Source organism: Panthera leo, chromosome A3 (genome assembly GCF_018350215.1).
Source record: "Panthera leo isolate Ple1 chromosome A3, P.leo_Ple1_pat1.1, whole genome shotgun sequence".
Taxonomy (NCBI): domain Eukaryota; kingdom Metazoa; phylum Chordata; class Mammalia; order Carnivora; family Felidae; genus Panthera; species Panthera leo.
The window spans coordinates 113787834-113807886 of NC_056681.1; the positions used below are offsets into that span (position 1 = coordinate 113787834).

Consider the following 20053-nt stretch of genomic DNA (forward strand, 5'->3'; position numbering starts at 1 on the left):
TGAGACGTAACTGAAATATCTCCTCCTTGTTCACATACTCTTCCTATGCTCTCTCTTCTGCCATATGTAACTTGGATGTCTGCTTTAAGCCTCTTGTCCAGAGTCTTTTAAACTGTTTTTGATTATGACCCACAGTTAAAAAATACATTTTATCTTATGATCTAACATACACATACATACACATTAAAAAAGTTTCACAGAAAGTGATTATCTTATGCCATGTGTGACACAAGCTGTTATTTTCTATTCTTTCTGTTCTGTTTCACTTAAAATAGATGCTGATTGCAACCCATTAAATTTATTTCACACTCCTCTAAAGGAGGGGACACCCTGAAGCTTACAAAAAACACTGCCCTAATACATATCCTGCCCAGGAAGTCAGCCTAGATCCAGGGCTTCTGTTTCCATGTCACTTTGGCTGTCTCTACTCCCATGTGTCTCTGGATCTGTGTCACCTAGCCTTCTGCAGAGGTTCCTTTCCCTCTTTTCCAAGAGACTTGGACAAGGAGAACAGTCACTTGTCAATTTCTATAAGAAGGGCCCAGGATAATTACAGATATAGCAAATATACTGAGCGCTTGTGGGTAATTGTGATAGTTCTTAGCAGCAGATTATGTTAAATGTAATACTGGTGCTTCCATACTCTCAGAGATATTTAACCAATTCTGTCAATTCAGGTTCCAAGTGCCACTCAGTCGCCTTGCCCTCTCCCATCTCCATCTCTCATAGTCCCCTATGAAGCTGCCATAGTCCCCAGTATTATCAGTCAATTTAGGCATTAACATTTAATGATGGGTATGTGTGACAGATGCAATAGTGAAATGAAGAAAGTGCAATGAGAGAGAGAGTCTCTAACTGAAGAAAGACGATCTAATGAGATGGAGGGAGAAAATGAGATGTGGATGTGAGGTATGAAATAGATACAGTAGTTGGAATGTACTTTCCTGGAAAAATTCTAAGCCTGGGTTGTCCCTATATTTCAACTTTTTCTGTACACATACTCAGGATATTGGGGAATATCACACAATTTGGCAGATAGGTATGCTACAATTTCATCAAAAACATTTAGAAGTGAATGGCAAGAAAACACCACCAAAACTTGTGGCATGCAGCAAAAGCAGGGCTTGAATAAAATTCTCATAACCTTAACTCTTTATATGAGAGAAGACCAAAATTAGTAAGTTTCTAATTTAAGAAGCCAGAAAAACATCAGAGTAAACCCAAGATCATAAATATAAGTCAATGAAACAGAAAATAAAAATACACTAAGCAAGATTAATAAAGCTTGAAGTTGGTTCTTTAATAAGAGTAACAAAATAAATAAAAGTCAAGCAAGACTGGGACACCCGCTGGCTCAGTCAGTAGAGCAGGAGACTCTTTTTTTTTGTTTTCAATGTTTATTTATTTTTGAGAGAGAGAGAGAGAGAGAGAGAGAGAGAGAGAGGCAGAGAGAGAGGGAGACACAGGATCTGAAGCAGGCTCCAGGCTCTGAGCTGTCAGCACAGAGCCCGATGTGGGGCTCGAACCCACGAACCATGAGATCATGACCTGAGCCGAAGTCAGACACTTAACCAACTGAGCCACCCAGGTGCCCCAGAGCAGGAGACTCTTGACCTCGGGGTTGTGAGGTCAAGCCCCATATAGAGCTTACTTAAAAAAAAAGTCAAGCAAGACTGATAAAGAGAAGATTGAGTGACATAAATAATTTCATTAGTCAAAATAGAGACAGGCACATGTAGTAGTAGCTTTATTCATTATCACCAAAAACTGGAAGCAACTGAGATGTCCTTCAATGGTGAATAGATAAACAAACTGTGGTCCAGCCATACAATAGTATATTATTCAGTGGTAAGAAGATATGAGCCAGAAGCCATGAAAAGCCACAGAAGAAACTTAAATACATAGGGCTAAGTAAGAGGAATGAGTCTGAAGAGGCTACATAACATATGAAACCAACTGCATGACATTTTGGACAAGCACAGCAAAAAGTTCAGTGACTGTGGGTGTTCACCCAAAGAAAATGAAAAGACTGATTTGTAAAGATATATACACCTCTGTGTTTATTGTAGCATTATTTATAATAGCCAAGATATGGAAGACACCTAAAAGTCCACTGAAAGGTGAATAGGTAAAGATGTGGTATGTATAGACAGTGGAATATTACCCAGACATAAAAAAGAATGAAATCTTATCATTCACAACAATATGGATGGACCTAGAGGGTATTATGCTAACTGAAATAAGTCAGAGAAAGGCAAATACCCTATGATCTAAAATCTAACAAATAAAACAAATAAACAAACAACAACGACAATAGAAACAGCCATAGATACAGAGAACTGGTGGTTACCAGAGGGAGAAGGGTGGCAGGATGGGTGAAATAGGTGAAGGGGACTTAGAAGTACAAACTTCCAGTTATACAATGCAAATTCTGAATTCAGAATGTTGATAATTTATTTAAAAGAAATATGGAGAAGAAAAGCTTCAAAATTAGAGCATGCTGCCTGTCAAGAATTTGCATTGTATAACTCAAAGTCGTGGGGATGAAAAGTATAACCTAGGGAGCACAGGGAATATAGTCAATAATAACTGACCAATGGGAACCACTTTTATCATGATGAGCATTGCATAATGTATGTAATTGTCAAACCACTGTGTTGTACACCTGAAACTAACATAATATTATATGTCAGCTATACTTCAAGTTTAAAACAAAGTTCAGGGGTTGCTAGGAGCTCAGATGAAAGGGAAGAAGAACCAGAAAATCACTTAGGGGGCCCCTGGCTGGCTTAGTCGGAAGAACATGTGACTCTTGATCTCAGGGCCATGAGTTCGAGCCCCACGCTGGGTATAGAGATTACTAAAAAAAAAAAAAAAAAAATCAACTTAAAAACAATCACTTAGTAGGTCTGAGAAACCTGATGATGGAATGAGGAATGCAAAACACTCTAACTGTATTACAAAGTGTGAATCAACCTCACTAGGGGATAAAGGACAAAGATGCTGCCATAAATAACTTAGGAAATGAGTGGTCTGTAAAACTAAAGGCAAAATAAACTGCACATAAGCACTGTACTCTAACTTATAAAGTTATATTCAGTTGGAGTATAGATTATTTTGATACTGCTATATACATTTACACTGGAATAATTAAGTAAATGGATGGCAGATGGTGGGAGCCAGGGTTTTCATTGCTGTGGTAGGAATCTACAGCAAGAGAAGAAGGCTAGTATAATCCATGTGGGTATGGATTAGAATTGGAGACATCAGTATGGACTCATTTCATGTTTACATTAATATATATGGTTACATCTAGAAAAAATATATATAGCATACTGTGAAATAATAGAAAATAAATATTGGTCTCTGCCCCCAGTTCCTGGTACAATGCCTGAAACCTCTGTAACTTCCTAAGTGATAACACTCTGGGTGGGCTCCTGGATGGCTCCAGGATGGGTCACCAGAAAGACCAAGCCATGATTAGAAGCTTGCAATTTTCATGTCCACCCGTCATCCTCCAAAGAATAGAGAGGGGCTAGAAACTGAGTTAACAATTTATCATGCCTGTAGATAGGGACTTTCTCAGTGATAGTTAACAAAGGGAGAAGAGTAGCTTTACAGATGATAAACTGAACATAAAGTCCCAACAGTACAGGATTAAGGGAGCTTCCAGGTTGGCAAACAAAGCCACACTGGGAGGGTGATGCACCTCAGACTCCATGGGGACAGAAGTTCTTGTGCTCGGGATCCTCCCAGACCTTGCTCTATGTATCTCTTCATCTGGCTGTTCATCTGTATCCTTTGCATATTCTTTAATAAACTGGTAAATATAAGTGTTTCCTGGAGTTCTAGTGTTTCCTGTAGTCGCTCTAGCAAATTAATCAAACATGAGGAGGAGCATATGGGAACCTCCAATTTGTAGCTTAAGCAGACAGAAGCTGTGGATAACCTGGGGACCTACTACTTGTGATTGGCATCTGAAGTGGGATGGAAGCAGTCTTGTGGGACTGAGCCCTTAACCTGTGGGACCTGACACTCCTTCCAGGTAGACAGTGCTAGAATTGAGTTAACTTGTAGGACACCCACCTGGTGTTGCACAGAATTTCCAGGTGGGGGGAAAAGCCTCCACACATTTGACGACCAGAAATGTCTGAAGTGTTCTGTATGCACAGTAAAGGAGACACACAGGAAGGAAACTGGAGGTAGAATGAATTGAGTTTTTGTTACACATATACATACACATATTCTTTGCTCTGTCAGCTGAGAGGGCCTAGAAGCAATGATACCTCAGAAGCCATAAGCACTCCTTGTACCTAGATCTTGAAATCTAATACCATTCTCTAATAAAAGGAACCAGGGCACTTTGACAAAATGGCTGATTCTAGGACTAGGGCAGGAAATGTATAAGCCTAGAGCATCCTGTAGTGTGAGAAAAGTATGGAAGTGCTCAAAACATAGAAACAAAAAACAAACAACAAAAACCACCCACAGTAACAGGAGGAAGTCAAAGTGACACAGAAACCAACTAAAAGTGCTCATAGTAGTTAAAGCTGGAACTGAAACAATAAAATAAAGTAGAATTGGATGATATCCCAAAGCATAAAATATCCATGAGTGCATAGTGACATAAATAAATTACTGAATAAATAAATAAATGGGGGAGGAGATAAATCTCTCATGCAGAACTGCAAGTAATTATGTAGATAACTTTGCCCACAAGAAAGTGGAGTATAACTCCCACTGCTTAAGTGCAGACTGCACATAGGGACTTCCTCAGTGATAGTATACAATGGGGAGAAGAAGAGTAGCTTTACAGAGGATAAACTGACCACCACCTTACCCAGATGATCAAGGTGAATCTTAGCAGTGACAAATCATGCTGACAGCATGCACCCTGGACATGCTATAATAAAAATGGTACTCTATGCTTCTGTGATCTTCCTCCCCAAATGCATAACCCCAATCTAATCATGAGAAAAACATCAGACAACTCCTACAAAATACCAAAAGTCCTCAAAACTGTCAAGGTAATAAAAAATGAGAGTCTGAGAAATTGTCACAAGACAAGAAGTTCTATGAAGAACCTAAGGAGACATAATGATTAAAGGTAATGAGAAATCCTGGATGGGATCTTGGAACAGAAAAAAAGACACTGGTAAAAACTAAAGAAATCTCAATACACTATCGACATAAGTATCAATACTGGCTTATTGATTATAACAGATATGCTAAGATAATACAAAATTTAAAAAATAGGAGAAGCTGAGTGTGGAGTGTATGGGAATTCTGTGTACGGTTTGCAATTTTTCTATAAATCTAAAACTGTTCTAAAAAATTAAAGTTTGTTTAAAAAATCAAAGGCATTGGGGCACCTAGGTGGCTCAGTTGGTTGAGCGTCTGACTTCACCTCAGGTCATGATCTCGTAGTTTGTGAGTTTGTGAGACACGCTGCTGTCACCCTGTCAGTGCAGAGCTCACTTCAGATCCTCTGTCCTCCTGTCTCTGCCCCTCCCCTGCTTGTGTTATACACACACACACACACACACACACACACACACACACAAAGGCAAAAAAGGAGTCATAATTATAGATAAATCAGGGATTTAAAAGATATGGAAACCCATCAACTATGACACAAACAAATCTGAAAGCTTAGACAAGGAAGACATGTTTTAGAAAAATATAATTTACCAAACTGTTTCAAGAATCAGGAGAAAATCTAAATAATCCATAGATATAATATAAATGGAAGATATAATTAAACTTTTTTCCATAAAGAGAAAAACTAACCTGAGAGGCATTTTTTGGCTAGTTTCACTATTAGAGAATCCTCAAAGTAGTAACTGTTACAGGAAAGATCAACTGGCGGAAGCTAAAATCAGTGGGCAAAACTTCGAGGAGAAAAAGGTTATTAGTATCTCACCTATGATATTTATCAATTAAAAAGGGAAAAATTACAAATTTACAATAGAAAGCCTGGCACACCCCACTTTAAACAAGAGATAGATTGAAAGACATCCCATGGTCCTGGAGTAGAAGACATTATACTGCCAAGATGGCAATACTCCCCAAATTGATATACAGATTCAGTGTGATCCCTATCAAAATCTCGGCTAGCTTCTTTCCCAGAAAGTGACAAATTAATCTTAAAATTCATATGAATACTCAAGGAACCCAGAATAGCCAAAACAATCTTGAAAAGTAGAACAAAACTCAAATACATACTATTCCCAATTTTAAAACTTACTACAAAGCTACAGTAATTAAGACTGTGTAGTATTGGAATAAGGATAGATATATCCACTGAATAACCACAGGCAAGAGAATGATTTTGGACCCCTACCTCATACCATACAAAAAAATTAACTCAAAATGCATCAAAGATCTAAAGGTAAGAGCTGAAACTATAAAAAATTCTGAAGAAAATCTAGGAGTAAATTGTCATGACTTCAGGTTAGGCAAAGTCTTTAGATAGGACATCCAAACACAAGTAAGAAAAAAATAAATAAACTGGACTTCATCAAGATCACAAACTATTGTGCTTTAAAGCGCATCATCTAGAAAGTGAAACAAGAACCCACAGAATGGCAGAAAAACTTTGCAAATCATTATTTTCTATATTATTGTGTAAAATATATAAAGATCTCTTACAACTCATTGATAAAAAGACAACTCAATTTTTAAAATGTTTGTTTGTTTGTTTGTTTATTTATTTATTTAGAGAGACAGAGCACAAGCAGGGGAGGGGCAAAGAGGGAGAGAGAGAATCCCAAGCAGGCTCTGTGCCATCAGGGCAGAGTCTGATGTGGGGCTTGAATGCACAAACCATGAGATCATGACCTGAGCCAAAATCAAGAGTCAGATGCTTAACTGACTGAGCCACCCAGGCACCCCAAGTAACTCAATTTTTAAAACAGGCAAAAGATCTGAATAGACGTTTCTCCAAAGAAGATATATAACCCGTCAATGAGCCAGAAAGGATGCTCAAAATCATCAGCCATCATGGAAATGCAAATCAAAGCCATGATGAAATCCTTCTTCCCATCCACTTAGGAAAACATTCTGGCTTTAAATTACTCTGTTAAGTTCCTGTGAGTTGGTAAGATCTGTTCTCCTGCTAGTAGAGAAGGAGAAAAACTACTCTTTAGGGAAGGAGCCTTATACAGAGACACAAGTGGCAACCAGTATTTTGGCTGAGTGCATGCTATGCTGGAAAGCACATGAAAAAAGGGGAGGAGCCTGAATGGATATGAATATGAAGTTCAAGACAGCAGGGAGAAAGCTGCTTATAAGGAATAAAGAAGGGCTCCTTAGGGGAAGGAAGAAGAGAGGAGAAAGTGAGGCCCTACGTATGAGTTAGGCTGGGCATAGGCTTAAGTTGGTATAACAAGAGACCCACCTACACCATGGCTTACAGAACACAGAATTTTATTTCCCTCTTCTGTTAATAGTCCCAAAGCGAGAAGTCTAGGCAGGTGGGTGTTGTTTTGTGCAATCTTTCAGACCCAGAAACCTACTTTTTTTGACTCCTCTACTCCTTAGAGTTTGACTTTGATTTCATGGCTAGGATATCCACCTTCTCTTTGTAGGAGTGCCCTATTCTGTAAGGAATGGAAGAAGTTCCTGAAGAGCCTAGGGTGCATTAAAAAAAAAAAAAAGGCAATCCCAAAGATCCAAATCTTGAGATACTGAAAGGGTCTCACTTAATCTTACGATTAGGAACATTCCATACTCAAAGAAACAACAGTTAGTATTTGCTTCTCAAGAAGAGGAAATGTCTTAAGATTGAAGTCTGACTCTAGTTTTGAAACCAGTGACAAATATTTAAGAGCATCTCTCATACCTCAATTTTTTTTTTTTTTAATTTGAGAGAAAGAGAGAGAACACAAGTGTGGGAGAGGGGCAGAGGGAGGGAAAGAGAGAATCTTAAAAGCAGGCTCCATGCTCAGGGTGGAGCCCAATGCAGGGCTTAATCCCATGACCCTGGGATCATGACTTGAGCTGAAGTCAAGAGTCGGATGCTTAACTGACTGAACCACCCAGGTGACCCTCACACTTTAATTTTAAAGCAATTTTCCATTTCCTGGAAGAATCAGGAAAGGTAAAAAAAAATATACAATTCATTTATATTGGTTTGCTATATTGCTACTAATTACTATCTATCAGATTCCCTTACACTTTAGGACAAATATAACTTGTAAACATAATGGAACAGATTCATAATCACTGCCCTATCTATAGAGAATTCTAATTTCTTTCTGAAGCAAAGGACTGGTTCAAACAGCCATTTCTCTTAAAAAAGTATTTCACTTCTAACATACTTCTATTTTTTCACCCAGGTGCATTCTTTGAAAAGAAACCTCTGAAAAACTTCCAGCAGCTGGATTTGGCAGGAAATTGTGTGAGCAGTGATGGATGGCTTGCCTTCATGAACGTATTTCAGAATCTTAAGCAATTAGTTTTTTTTGACTTCAGTACTACAAGATTTTTACCTGATGCAGCATTAGTCAGAAAACTTGGCCATGTGTTATCTAAGTTAACTTTTTTGCAAGAAGGTAGGCTTGTTGGGTGGCAGTTTGATGATGATGATATTAGTGTTATTAAAGGTGCTTTTAAACTAGTAACTTAAATAAAAGTCACCTTAAGCCCATGAATGCTCTGGGGACCCCATTACTTTCAGCCGGGTGACCTAAAAATCTTTGCTCATCCAGTGCAAGAGTCTGAATGTATATGACAACCCATTATATAGCCTAAAAATTATTCTTCTTGGGGGGCCTACGTGGCTTAGTCGGTTAAGTGTCTGACTCTTGATTTTGGCTCAGGTCATGATTTCATGGTTCGTGAAATCAAGCCCTGCATTGGCCTCAGTGCTGAATGTGCAGCCTGTTTGGGATTCTCTCCCTCTCTCTCTGCCCCTCCCTGCTACCACTGTCTCTCTCTCTCAAAATAAACATTAAAACAAAAATTATCCTTCTCAACAGTGTCTGCCTAACTTGCTCTTTCCAAACTTTGTCTTCCTCTCCTGGTATCAGGATGATGTGTGACATCATGACCTCTGTAGCTGGCCTCGTCCATGGAAATTTGCTTCCTTAGTTTCATTATTCAAAAAAAAAAAAAAAAAGAAAGAAAGAAAAAAGAAAAAAAAAGCAAGAGGATAAAAGGAGAATGCCAAGAAAATGAGGCAAAGAAGAGGAGCAAGTGGGGGGCAGTTGGACAACATGAGCTATCTTTCTGTGTCTCATCACAAGTAGGATTACCATGTAGTTGAAATGATATCGTTTATCCTTGTATTCCCGTTGGTCTTGGGAATAGGTCACAAAAATTGATATACTGTATGCATATTTACTTAGTACAGTGCCTGGCACATACTGGATATTCAACAAGTATTTGCTGAACTAAATTAAATTACCAATAAATTGCTATTGAATAAAAAACAAGCCAAAATTTTTTAAGATCAGAGAGAAAACTCTATGTACGTTCTTTATTCAAACAGTGTGATTCAAACAATTTGGGATGTAAAAAGCATTTTCTCATATAAGCAGATTAGACTCCCAAAGAGATCAGCATTCTTTAGTCAAGCAAAAAACTGGCAGTTCACAAGCAGCTTAATCAGAGGCTTGATATTCAGGACCTCCCCATTTGCTTATACATGTACGTAATTCCAACTGTTATCTTTAGAGATTAAGGAAGAAAGAAAAATGTACCCCATTCTTTTGTACCCAAGGAAGCTAAAGGTACCCTGTCCTAAACTTTTCGCCAATACCGCCCAAAATAATCCTTCCCCACAAAGAAAGAAGTCCAAGAAAAATCTGTTTAATCTTAACAGATTTAAGTCCAGTGTGAAATAAACAAAAACCTAAATGGTGTTTAACCTGCAGTTCACCTTCTATACTCATGGCACCTCAAATTAATGGCTTGGGTGTTGGTGTAGGTAACACTTGGCCTGTATGCTGAGGTAGTCACTGGAAGGAAATTTAGAGCTGACAGTTTACAGATTAACTAATCCATTCCCATCCCAACTTTATAGATGATAAAGCAGAAAGAAGTTAAATGACTTGCCCACAGTAACAAAATACTTACATAATGGCAGCGTCAGGATCAGAATCCAAATCTCCTGACTTCTAGTCCAGTGTTTTTCCATTACAGTATGGCGTTTTCTGAGACGGGGCTAATTACACTCCATAGAACTTGCTCTTAATCACAAACAATGAGCCAAATATTCAATTCAAACTTCCTTGTTTAGCTTCAAGTGACTCTGTGGCAAGATTTACAAGCAAGGCTATTGCCCATAGTCCTAGGTTGGCCAAGTTTCTTGTTTTCATATCCAGAATCTGGCCAGAGCTTGGCAAATAAGACTTCTTTATATAATCATGAATGGACCAATGTTACCTATAGCAGTTGGCAACAGTGAATTTCAGGAAGTAGAGCCAATTCCTCCAGAACCCACAGCAAACTTCTTAAACAGTGCAGGTGGGTATCAAAGCACCTTTGGTGGGACAACTACACAGGTGTTGCCTCTGAATGGGTGATGAGGAAACAGGCATTTAACTTCATGCAGAATTGTGTTCTGTACACTTTCAAAATCCCATGAGAATGGAGAAGACATGCGGGGGGGGGGTGGGGGGTGGGCAGCACATACCTCTTAATCATCACTCAGTACATGGCAGTTCTTCAGATTTCATGCGTGACCCACTTAGATGAGGTCAATGGAGGAAAAATCACCCTGTAATAGTAGACCGATAATAGGTATACTAATAGTTGGAGAACATAAGACAAAGGACAAGGAACAGATTGCCTTATTACATTTACAAAATTTCATTTTTCCCAGCAGTCAAGGTAGTGTGGGCTCTATTTCTTCAGCAGGTCAAATGCCTGAACAGGGTTGCGGATGTTAAAGACAATGACAAACTCCTCACCAAGCAAAAGTTGGGACATGGCCACTTATTACAGGATGACTATAACTCTGCTTGACAAAGATGGCTTCTTGGATGTTATTCCACTGTGAAATCAGATTTGGAAGTGCTGCTCATATTTAAAAGAGGATAAGCTGATTGAAGCAACTTGCAAATTCTACAAAAACAAAAATCTTCTCTACATAGCTGGCTATGGCTGGAAAAATCATAAATCTCCAGGAGTACTAGATTCCAGAAAAGTTGAATCCACTCTCAAAATACCTTTTTAAAACTCTAATTACAAAACTCATGATTAAATTTAAAAAATTACCTCAGGTAATTTGTGACTGCTGCTTGTGATACTTTTTATAAGTAATACTGACCATGTTGGCAAGTCCTTAACATCCGCATTTGGAAAATAATCAAAAAACAAGATAATCCACATGATTCTCACACTTCATCACAGTTAACAATTTATGATTTTGACAAAGCAAAACAAAATAAGTTGGAAATTGCCTGTTACAGATATAACAATACTGTACTCTATAATGTAGGATCTATTATGTTTTGGTAAAATTATATAATGTTAACTCAAATTGTTTATGCAACTTTGAAAAGATATCAAATCCCACATTATGCATGGAATTCTATATATTTTGGTAACATATCTGATATATTTTGTTAATAAAGTGAGAGAGTAAAGTCAACCAATGGAAAGGTGACAAAAAAGATAAATTCCATCATTATGTCAGTACTTTGGGGGTTTGTTTTTGTTTCATTATGTCAATTTGATTATATGTTATATAGAAAAGTGGATTCCTTCACTGCACATTACCAAAGGATTTGGTATTCATTTAACCAAAATAAAACACTTTGAGAACCACAGACTATTTATAAGTGTACTGAAATATTTTAATGAAAAAACTAAAAAATTTTTGATAATTAAAAATTTCAAATTATGCTAGACAGAATATGCTTTAAAATTTTTGATAAAAACTTTTTCTTTCTTTTGCAAGACATAAATCAAGAGGATCTCAAAAAAATGTAGCAATTAAGTTTGGAAAACTATAAAAGAGACTTTTACTTTCAGAATGGATGTTTTTTTCCATTCTTAAAATGTATGTCATTATTCAAGAAGCATGTTTATAAATTTCATTGAAGAAAATATTACACTTTTAATAATGTGACAGATTTGCTCCATCAAGTGGTTCTCTTATAATGTCTATCACACTGCAATCAACTACAAAACCAAATAACAAAATTTAAATTCAGAGAAACACGCTTTCTAAAGGAAGCCTAAATTTCAAACCCTGTAACATTTAGAAGGTTCTCACAGCCCCAAATACATTTACAAAAAGGTACTTTCATCAGTTTCATGTAATGTGAACAACCTACTATTCTCTATCATTTAGAGTAAACGATTGAACAGTCGGTGCACAGCTGGATTAGTAAATAAAATGGAATCAAGGAGTCAATGTTCCTCATAAAAATAAGTTAGATTGCAGTACATCATGGTCTTGGTTGTCCAGTTCTATTGTTAGCTCCATATCTACTTGGCATATTTGTAAAACCAGTCCTGAATCCTTGGGTTACTCCAATTCCTGGAACTCCAAGTCCTTGATTAAGCAAGCTACTACTGTAAGGTGTGTGTCCATGATTAAGACCCAAACCAGGTCTTGTTTGGGTGGTGAGCAGAAAGACTGGGCTCACGTTTTTTCCAGGGGTGTTAAATGAAAATTCTGGAGGTGGACTACTAGGTTTAGCTGGAGTCGACGTAACAGGGTTTGAATCATCAGTACCCTTTAAAGGAGGCATTGGAATTATGTGATGATCTGAAAAGTTTAGGACATTGGCTGCAACAGGCCCAGACAGTAAGGCAGGTCTAATCCAATCATCCTTGAAAATTTGAACGGTCAAAGTAGACACCAGAGTGTACAGCCTGTTGGTCACATGAGCAAGAACCATTTGTTCATTCGCATCCCGTCGAATTCTTACATGCACTGATCCGGCCTAAAAGGGGAAAAATCATAAGAAAGAGATACTTAAAATTATACCATTGAAAATTCCCCTAGAAATAAATATTTTATTTATGATTTGGCTGTAACTGTACTTGGTGTTTTCTTTTAAACAAGAGAAAGTATCATGTCTTGATATTCCTTGAAGACTACTCAGCAGTGACTGTCAATGTGAAGAGTTGATAAAATTATGTGACTAAATAAAATGTGTCTTTTTAAAATATATGAAAAAAAAATATATGTAGGAGGAAGACAGGCATGTTATAGCCTAATGCAGAATATAACATACAGAAAATGCAATGGAAGAGCAGAAAAGAGAGCTGCTAATTCAAATTAAGGAAGATTTGTAAAGAAGATGGCATTTGATCCAGGGTTGATGGTGAAATGTAATTTCCAAAAGTGGATACAGATATTCTAAGCTGAGAGAACAGCAATTAAAATGCATGGCATGTTCGGACAGAATAAGCAATGTTACTAATATATAAAGAAGTACAAATATTTCAGAGGGCAGAAAAATAATGAAAGAGAGAAAAGAAAAGAAAGAAGGATGGAAAAAAGAAAGAAAAACAGGTAGTAAGGTTAAAAGAAAGGCTAGCAGAGAACTCTAAAAATCATGATATGGAGTTTAATAGTAGCAATCAATCAGAAATAAAGTTCAGAAAAAGTGTAGGTATGAATGATTGGTAATTAGGTAAAAAATGACTGCAACACTCTAGGTTAGAAATGAAGAGGACAGGACAGGACAAATATAATGGAATCAGAAAGGGACAAATGGATTCATGAGTTTCCCTGGGTTCGATGTGGGGGGACTTGATACCCAATTGGATGTAGTGGATGAGGGAGATGGACTGACTCATCAAAGATGATCTCAAGGTTTCTAGCCTGGGTTACTATGAGGATAGAGAACCCCAGGCTTTACAATGATGGCTAGAAGTCTGTTTACTGAAAAGATATTTATCATACGTTATGTTTTTAAATGATTCTATTTTGTTTAAAACATACACAGAGAGAAAAATAGCCAAGAGTGACAACACTTATCTCTAGATAGTAGAATTATTAAAGGTTTTTTGTTCGCTTCTCTTTGACTTAGTTACAATTTTTCTAAGAATCAGGTACCATTTGCATAATGAAACTTAAGTAAAAATAAATAGTAAGTAAAATGAAACAAAATGTCCAGCAGACTCAGTGCTGATTTCTAGATAAACTCAGATTTTCAAGATAAAAAACTGTAACGAAGAATAAGTTTCACATAAATTAGTCAAATACAAGTAGTTGTTTTATTTACAATGTGTCTGAATCTATGACTTTAACAGTAGTGACTGCAATCATAAGATGGAGAAAATATCTATAATGCTTGAATTTGACTTCTAGTTTATTATGAAAGGCAAGGCATGTTTAGAAATGCAGTCACCTTTGATTTCTTCCTTTTCTTGGCCACTACCATCTCACAGTTATCACTAGACAAAACTATAAAAGACACCGGAACCTCTTCCAGTCTGCTACGGAAATTAAAGCAATTAAAATAAATGAAAACCATTTCTGAGCAGGAGCTTGAACAGAGTCTGCTGTGACTATGGTGTTTTCATTAATTTATGGCTTTTGTGACAACTACTCTTGGAGCTCAAAAGCTTGTTTTATTTTTCCTTAGTCTTATGGGGGTAGTGGTTAGATGGCCATGTTCTGAACAGCTGGGTGACTTAATTCTTTGTGTGGATAAGCCACCCAGCTAAATAAACACTTACCTTCTATGTTATTAAGATCGGTAAAATTAAAAGAATGATTAAAAACAAACTGTGTTCCTGAAGGAATTACATTCCTAAAGGAATGTAAATTGGTATAGCCATTTTTGGAAAGTATATTGGCTGCATCAAAAGCCATGAAAATGTGGATATCCTTTTTTTAAAAAAAAATTTTATTTTTAACTAATCTCTACACCCAATGTGGGGCTCGAACTCACAACCCCAAGTTCAAGAGTCACATGCAATACTGATAGACACCCCAGTGTGAATATCCTTTGACTCACAAAAACCACTTCTAAAAATTAATCTTAAGGAATAATCACAAGTATGTGCAAAGATGATTCCACAAAAATGTTCATCCTAGCTCTGTTTATAAGGGAAAAATGGAATGCCATTAAGGGAGTGATTAAGTAAATGATGGCATATTCAAATAATGTAAAACTGCAGCCATTAAAAATTATGTTGGGATTCTTCAAAGACAGCAGTAATGGTGGCACTTTTTGGAAATTCCCCCAAATATGCCCAGCAGAAAAACCAAAATTAAGACCTCAATCCCAAAAACCTATGGACAACATCTATTAAGAAACTAGATAACATGGTTTTCCCAAGAAATCCTAATCACAAGGTGTGAGACCTGCAAGGTATCAGCACCTGTGAAGGAGGAAGCAACAAGATGTCTGATGGACCTAAAAACCTCAAAGCAGCTAACCTGTTCTCAATGGAAATCTAGGGCAGCAAATTTGAGAAAGGCAGCTGGGAAACTGGGAGGGGATTTGCACATTTCAATAGTGGGTGAGTACACTGAGTTGGCTGTAAGATCTGAAGAGCTGGAGCAGCCTAAGCCCTGTGAGCTCTCCAAAGTAAGCAAGCAAGCTCCCTGCCAGTAGAAAGCCCCACATTAAGAAGAAACAACTGGGAACAGAATCCAAATTGAGCAACACAGCAGAAACAAGAGATAACAAAGAGCAGATACAAATGGCAGGAAAAGACCCAGGAGAAAGAAAAAACTTTCACTTCACACACTCAATCAGAAGAGGGAGCTTTAGAACCATAAATTCAAACACACTACCCTAACCACTCCTTATTTTAAAACTCAGGAAAACAATTTTGCATAAAAAGGAGAAACAGCAAAGGACTGATTCCAAATCCCACACAAAGCTATTGTAAGAAAAAAACAGATTACAAAGGATTGCCCAAAAGACTCACCTATAAAACACATGAGAACTATGACCTACTTTTTCAAAAAAAGCTGAAAGACATGAAACACATAAAACAGTATCAATCAGCATTCAAAAACCTCAAAAATGAGGGGCCCTGGGTGGCTCAGTTGGTTAAACGTCCAACTTCAGCTCAGGTCATGATCTCACAGCTCCTGAGTTCAAGCCCCATGTTGAGCTCTGTGCTGACAGCTCAGAGCCTGAAGCCTGCTTCGGGTTCTGTGTCTTCTCTCTCTGCCCCTCCCCTGCTCGCACTATCTCTCTCTCTCTCTCTCTCTCAAAACTAAACATTAAAAAAAAAAAAAAAAAAACCTCAAAAATGAGACAACAACAAGAAAAACAATCACTTGAGAAATGAAGACCAGACTAGGGGCGCCTGGGTGGGTCAGTCCATTGAGCATCCTGCTCTTGATTTTGGCAAAGGTCATGATCTCATGGTTTGTGAGTTCGAGCCCCACATGGGGCTCTGCACTGACTGTGTGGAGCCTGCTTGGGATTCTCTCTCCCTCTCTCTCTCTCTGCCCCTTGCTCACTTGCTCTCTCTCAAAATAAATAAACTTAAAAAAAAAAAAGGAAAAAGAAATGAAGACTAGACTAGAACGAATACAAAAGGAAATAAATATACAGGTCTACTGTGAGAAAATAAAAGGCGATGAGAAGGCTAGTTTTAAAAATCAAAGGAACTGAAAGAAAATAAATATAAAAGACCCAATGTGCTTACAATAGATCCCAAAGAAGATACTAAAAGCAAGAGAACAAAATAAATATTAATAATTACAATTAAAGAAAACTTTCCTGAAAGATAAAACAAGTTTTCTGCAGTAACATTACTGCAAGGCTATAATGCAAACCTGGAGTAACTGACCCAAAATGACCAACACCAAGACATAGTCTAGTGAACTTACTGGACTTAAAAAAAAAAAAAAAAAAAGTCTTGCAGTATCTAGGCAAAGATCAAGTCACACTCAAGAGAAAAAAAATTAGGGCCCCTGGATGGCTCAGTTGGTTAAGCGTCCGACTTCGGCTTGGGTCATGATCTTGCAGTCTGTGAGTTCAAGCTCCACGTTAGGCTCTGTACTGACAGCTCAGAGCCTGGAGCCTGCTTCAGATTCTGTGTCTCCTTCTCTCTCTGACCCTTCCCCGCTTGCACTCTCTCTCTCTCCCTCTCAGAAACAAATAAGCATTCAAACATTTTAAAAAAGAGAGAAAAAAATATTTGACCAAAAAAGTAATTATTTGGTGACAAAGAAAACTGTAAACGATATATTAAGTGAAAAGAGCAAAATATAAACTGCATGGTTTCATTTTTTTTTAATGTTAATTTATTTTTGAGAGAGAGAGAGAGCATGAGCAGGGGAGGGGCAGAGAGAGAGACACAGAATCCAAAGCAGGCTCCAGGCTCCAAGCTGTCAGCATAGAGCCCAACGCAGGGCTGGAACCCACAAACTGGCGGATCATGACCTGAGCTGAAGTTGGCGCTCAACCGATTGAGCCACCCAGAGGCCCCACATAGTTTTGTTTTCTAAGAAGAGAAAATAGGTAAGCATAAATAAGAAAACATCTTGGCAGGCATCTCTATATGATGGGATTATGGTGATTAAATTTTTTTCCAGAGTACTTTTCTGTATTTTCCTCATCATCCCTGACACAGGAATGGAACCATGCCGTAACTGTCTCTCTGGTAATAGGTCCAAACTGGATTCGCAAAAATTAATAAAAGGAAAACCTTATTAAAATGGGAGATGGGAGGCCCAAAGGGAGGGTCTCTCAACCCCTACTACCCCGAGTCAATTGTAGACTCAACAGGAAGAGAGGTAAAGTCCATTCTACTTTAGCTACTTCTTTATAACATCAACAGGAGGAAAGAGGTTTTCTTCCTCCTTCTCTGACAAAAGCCCAGCCAATGAGAGACTAATACAACTCAGGCAGTGAAAGCCACTACACTTGAACTCCTGGTTTACTTCACTGGATTTTTCATTTGTAACAGTCCTTTCAACTTCCCCCTTTCCTCTATAGCAGACTGTTCCTCTGTTTTGTTCTTCAGACTTGCCTATTGTTTTGTTGTAGCTTGCTTATCCCGAATTGCAATTCTCTGCTATTCCGAAATAAACTCATTTTTGCTAGTAAAATAACTGGTCTTATTTTTAAGGTTAATATCAAAAACATGGGGGGGAGCCTGGGTGGCTCAGTTGGTTAAGCGTCTTGACTTTGGCTCAGGTCATGATCTCATGGTTTGTGAGTGCATGTCCCACATGGGGGTCTGTGCTGACACCTCAGAGCCTGGAGCCTGCTTTGGATTTCTGTGTCTCCCTCTCTGTGCCCCCACCTCCCCACGCATGCACGCTCTCCCTGTCTCTCAAAAATAAACATAAAAAAAAAAAAAAAAAAAACCTTTAAAAAAAAGACCATTAACAGTAGTTTGAAAGGAAAAATAAAAGAAAAATATCCCTCAACTAATCTCAATTAGGCTACTGAATCCATCTACATTTTAGACTCTATTAAACAGAAATGATAATCAAAGGCTCTATAAAAATTTAAAGAAGTTGGGGCTCTTGGGTGGCTTGGTTGGTTAAGCATCTGACTTCGGCTCAGGTCATGATCTCGCAGTTTGGGAGTTCAGGCCCCACATCGGGCTCTGTGCTGACAGCTTGGATTCTGGAGCCTGCTTCAGATTCTGTGTCTCCCTCTCTCTCTGCTCCTCCCCCTCTCATGCTCTGTCTGTCTCTCTCTCTCAAAAAATAAACATTAAAACATTTTTTTTTAATTTGAAGAAGTACTTTCTTTAGTTTTAAAAATTATAAACTATGTTTCACTTATTTATTTAATTTTTTTATTGTTTAATTTACATCCAAGTTAGTTAATATAAACTATGTTTTAAATTACAACTATATTAACATGGAAAACATACCAGTGAGCCAAAACCTAGGGTCCAAAAATGCTCATTTCGAACTTCTAAAACTCCATCCAAGGTAGATACCTAATCAAAAACAAAGAAACTGAGCTGTTTATATTTGACATATCCAACACAGTTCAGTCACAATATGGACTTGACCTAAGCCTAGAAATGACCTGGCCAAATCCTGCCCGAAGACACTCATTAGCCAAGAGAAGTCCTAGACCACTCAAGGTATCATTTTACTTGTTCAGTAGTGAGCCAAGGCCTTGTGTTCCGTTTCTCGTCTGGCCCAATCCTTTTAGTATCAGGTGTTTACCACCTACCCTCACCACCACCTTGTTCGACAGCGGATGGTTCTTTTCATTTTCTGAGTATGTCACATATTTATATCCAGCACTGGTGGTATTAGATTTTTTCCCCCTTTTGGGGACTCTTCTCTATCATTTCTTTCTTTTAGCAAATTTCTGCACAACACAGGATGTTATGTGAATGTGGACCAAGAGGAAATTCCAAGACCAGATATATAGTGTATGTCCCATTGGTATAACACAGGCTGAGACAAACAGCCAGCTATACTGATAAATAGTGGCCTTTGTGATACCAACAATCAATAGTTTGAAATATTCTCAAAATCCAAATAATTACATTATCTTATTCCTTCAATTAGTAAGCAGGTGGGTATTTATACAATACAAAATCTAAACTCACAAATCAATGTTAAGTGATGAAGCAATCAACATGTAAAAGTAGTTTTTGACTTCTATCAAAATCCTAGATTTGAATATAGACGCATAAAAACCATAGCATTAACACAGCTAGTAGTGTGGTCTCTAGACCATTACCTTCCCTTCCACATTTACTTCAAGTTTCCAGACTGAGCAATTCCTCAAATTTTTATACTTTTGTCACTATTTTATATCTACTACTGTATTATTTAGTATAAAGAACACAAACTCCCCTAAAATAAAATAGAGATAGGGCTGAGTAAAGTATCATTTATACCCATTCTTTCCGTTCTCTAATTATAATTTAAAAGGATTTTGTTTTCTATTCTACCTTACCTCTCTGATAAGTTTGTCCAACTGACCAATAACATGGGGTGGCGTTGTCTGGAGAAAAAATAAAATAAAGTATGAATAACTTAGGAGATAAAAGAATTTTTGCACAGTGGTCCTGAAAATAAAAAGTTGGATTTTATACCAGCCTTTGCTTTGTTTGACAGCCTATCATGATTTAGGGAAGAGAGGTTTCAGTTGGCTCCACTAGTGGGACAACATCAACCATCAGCCCATGC

General features: G+C 37.6%; 2 protein-coding genes and 1 long non-coding RNA gene across 9 annotated transcripts in view; 1 reads left to right on the forward strand and 2 right to left on the reverse strand.

Moving 5' to 3' along the window:
- Positions 1-8845, forward strand: part of NLRC4 (NLR family CARD domain containing 4) — a 40896-nt gene extending 32051 nt beyond the window's left edge. For all 5 annotated transcript variants that reach the window (XM_042933293.1, XM_042933292.1, XM_042933294.1 and 2 more), the window contains one exon: positions 8340-8845. In XM_042933293.1, the coding sequence (XP_042789227.1) occupies positions 8340-8629 (290 nt within the window). In that variant the 3' untranslated portion in view covers positions 8630-8845. The remainder of the gene's footprint in view (positions 1-8339) is intronic.
- LOC122216443 overlaps positions 1-11811 on the reverse strand; it is a 27077-nt gene extending 15266 nt beyond the window's left edge. For both annotated transcript variants that reach the window (XR_006200908.1, XR_006200907.1), the window contains exon 1: positions 10081-11811. This is a non-coding gene — a long non-coding RNA (uncharacterized LOC122216443). The remainder of the gene's footprint in view (positions 1-10080) is intronic.
- A 39-nt stretch (positions 11812-11850) lies between these two features.
- The window catches only part of SLC30A6 (solute carrier family 30 member 6), a 42582-nt gene continuing 34379 nt past the window's right edge, over positions 11851-20053 (reverse strand). For both annotated transcript variants that reach the window (XM_042933297.1, XM_042933296.1), the window contains 3 exons: positions 19821-19868; positions 18772-18840; positions 11851-12902 (listed from right to left, as the gene is read on the reverse strand). In XM_042933297.1, coding sequence (XP_042789231.1) covers positions 12402-12902; positions 18772-18840; positions 19821-19868 — 618 coding nt within the window. In that variant the 3' untranslated portion in view covers positions 11851-12401. The remainder of the gene's footprint in view (positions 12903-18771; positions 18841-19820; positions 19869-20053) is intronic.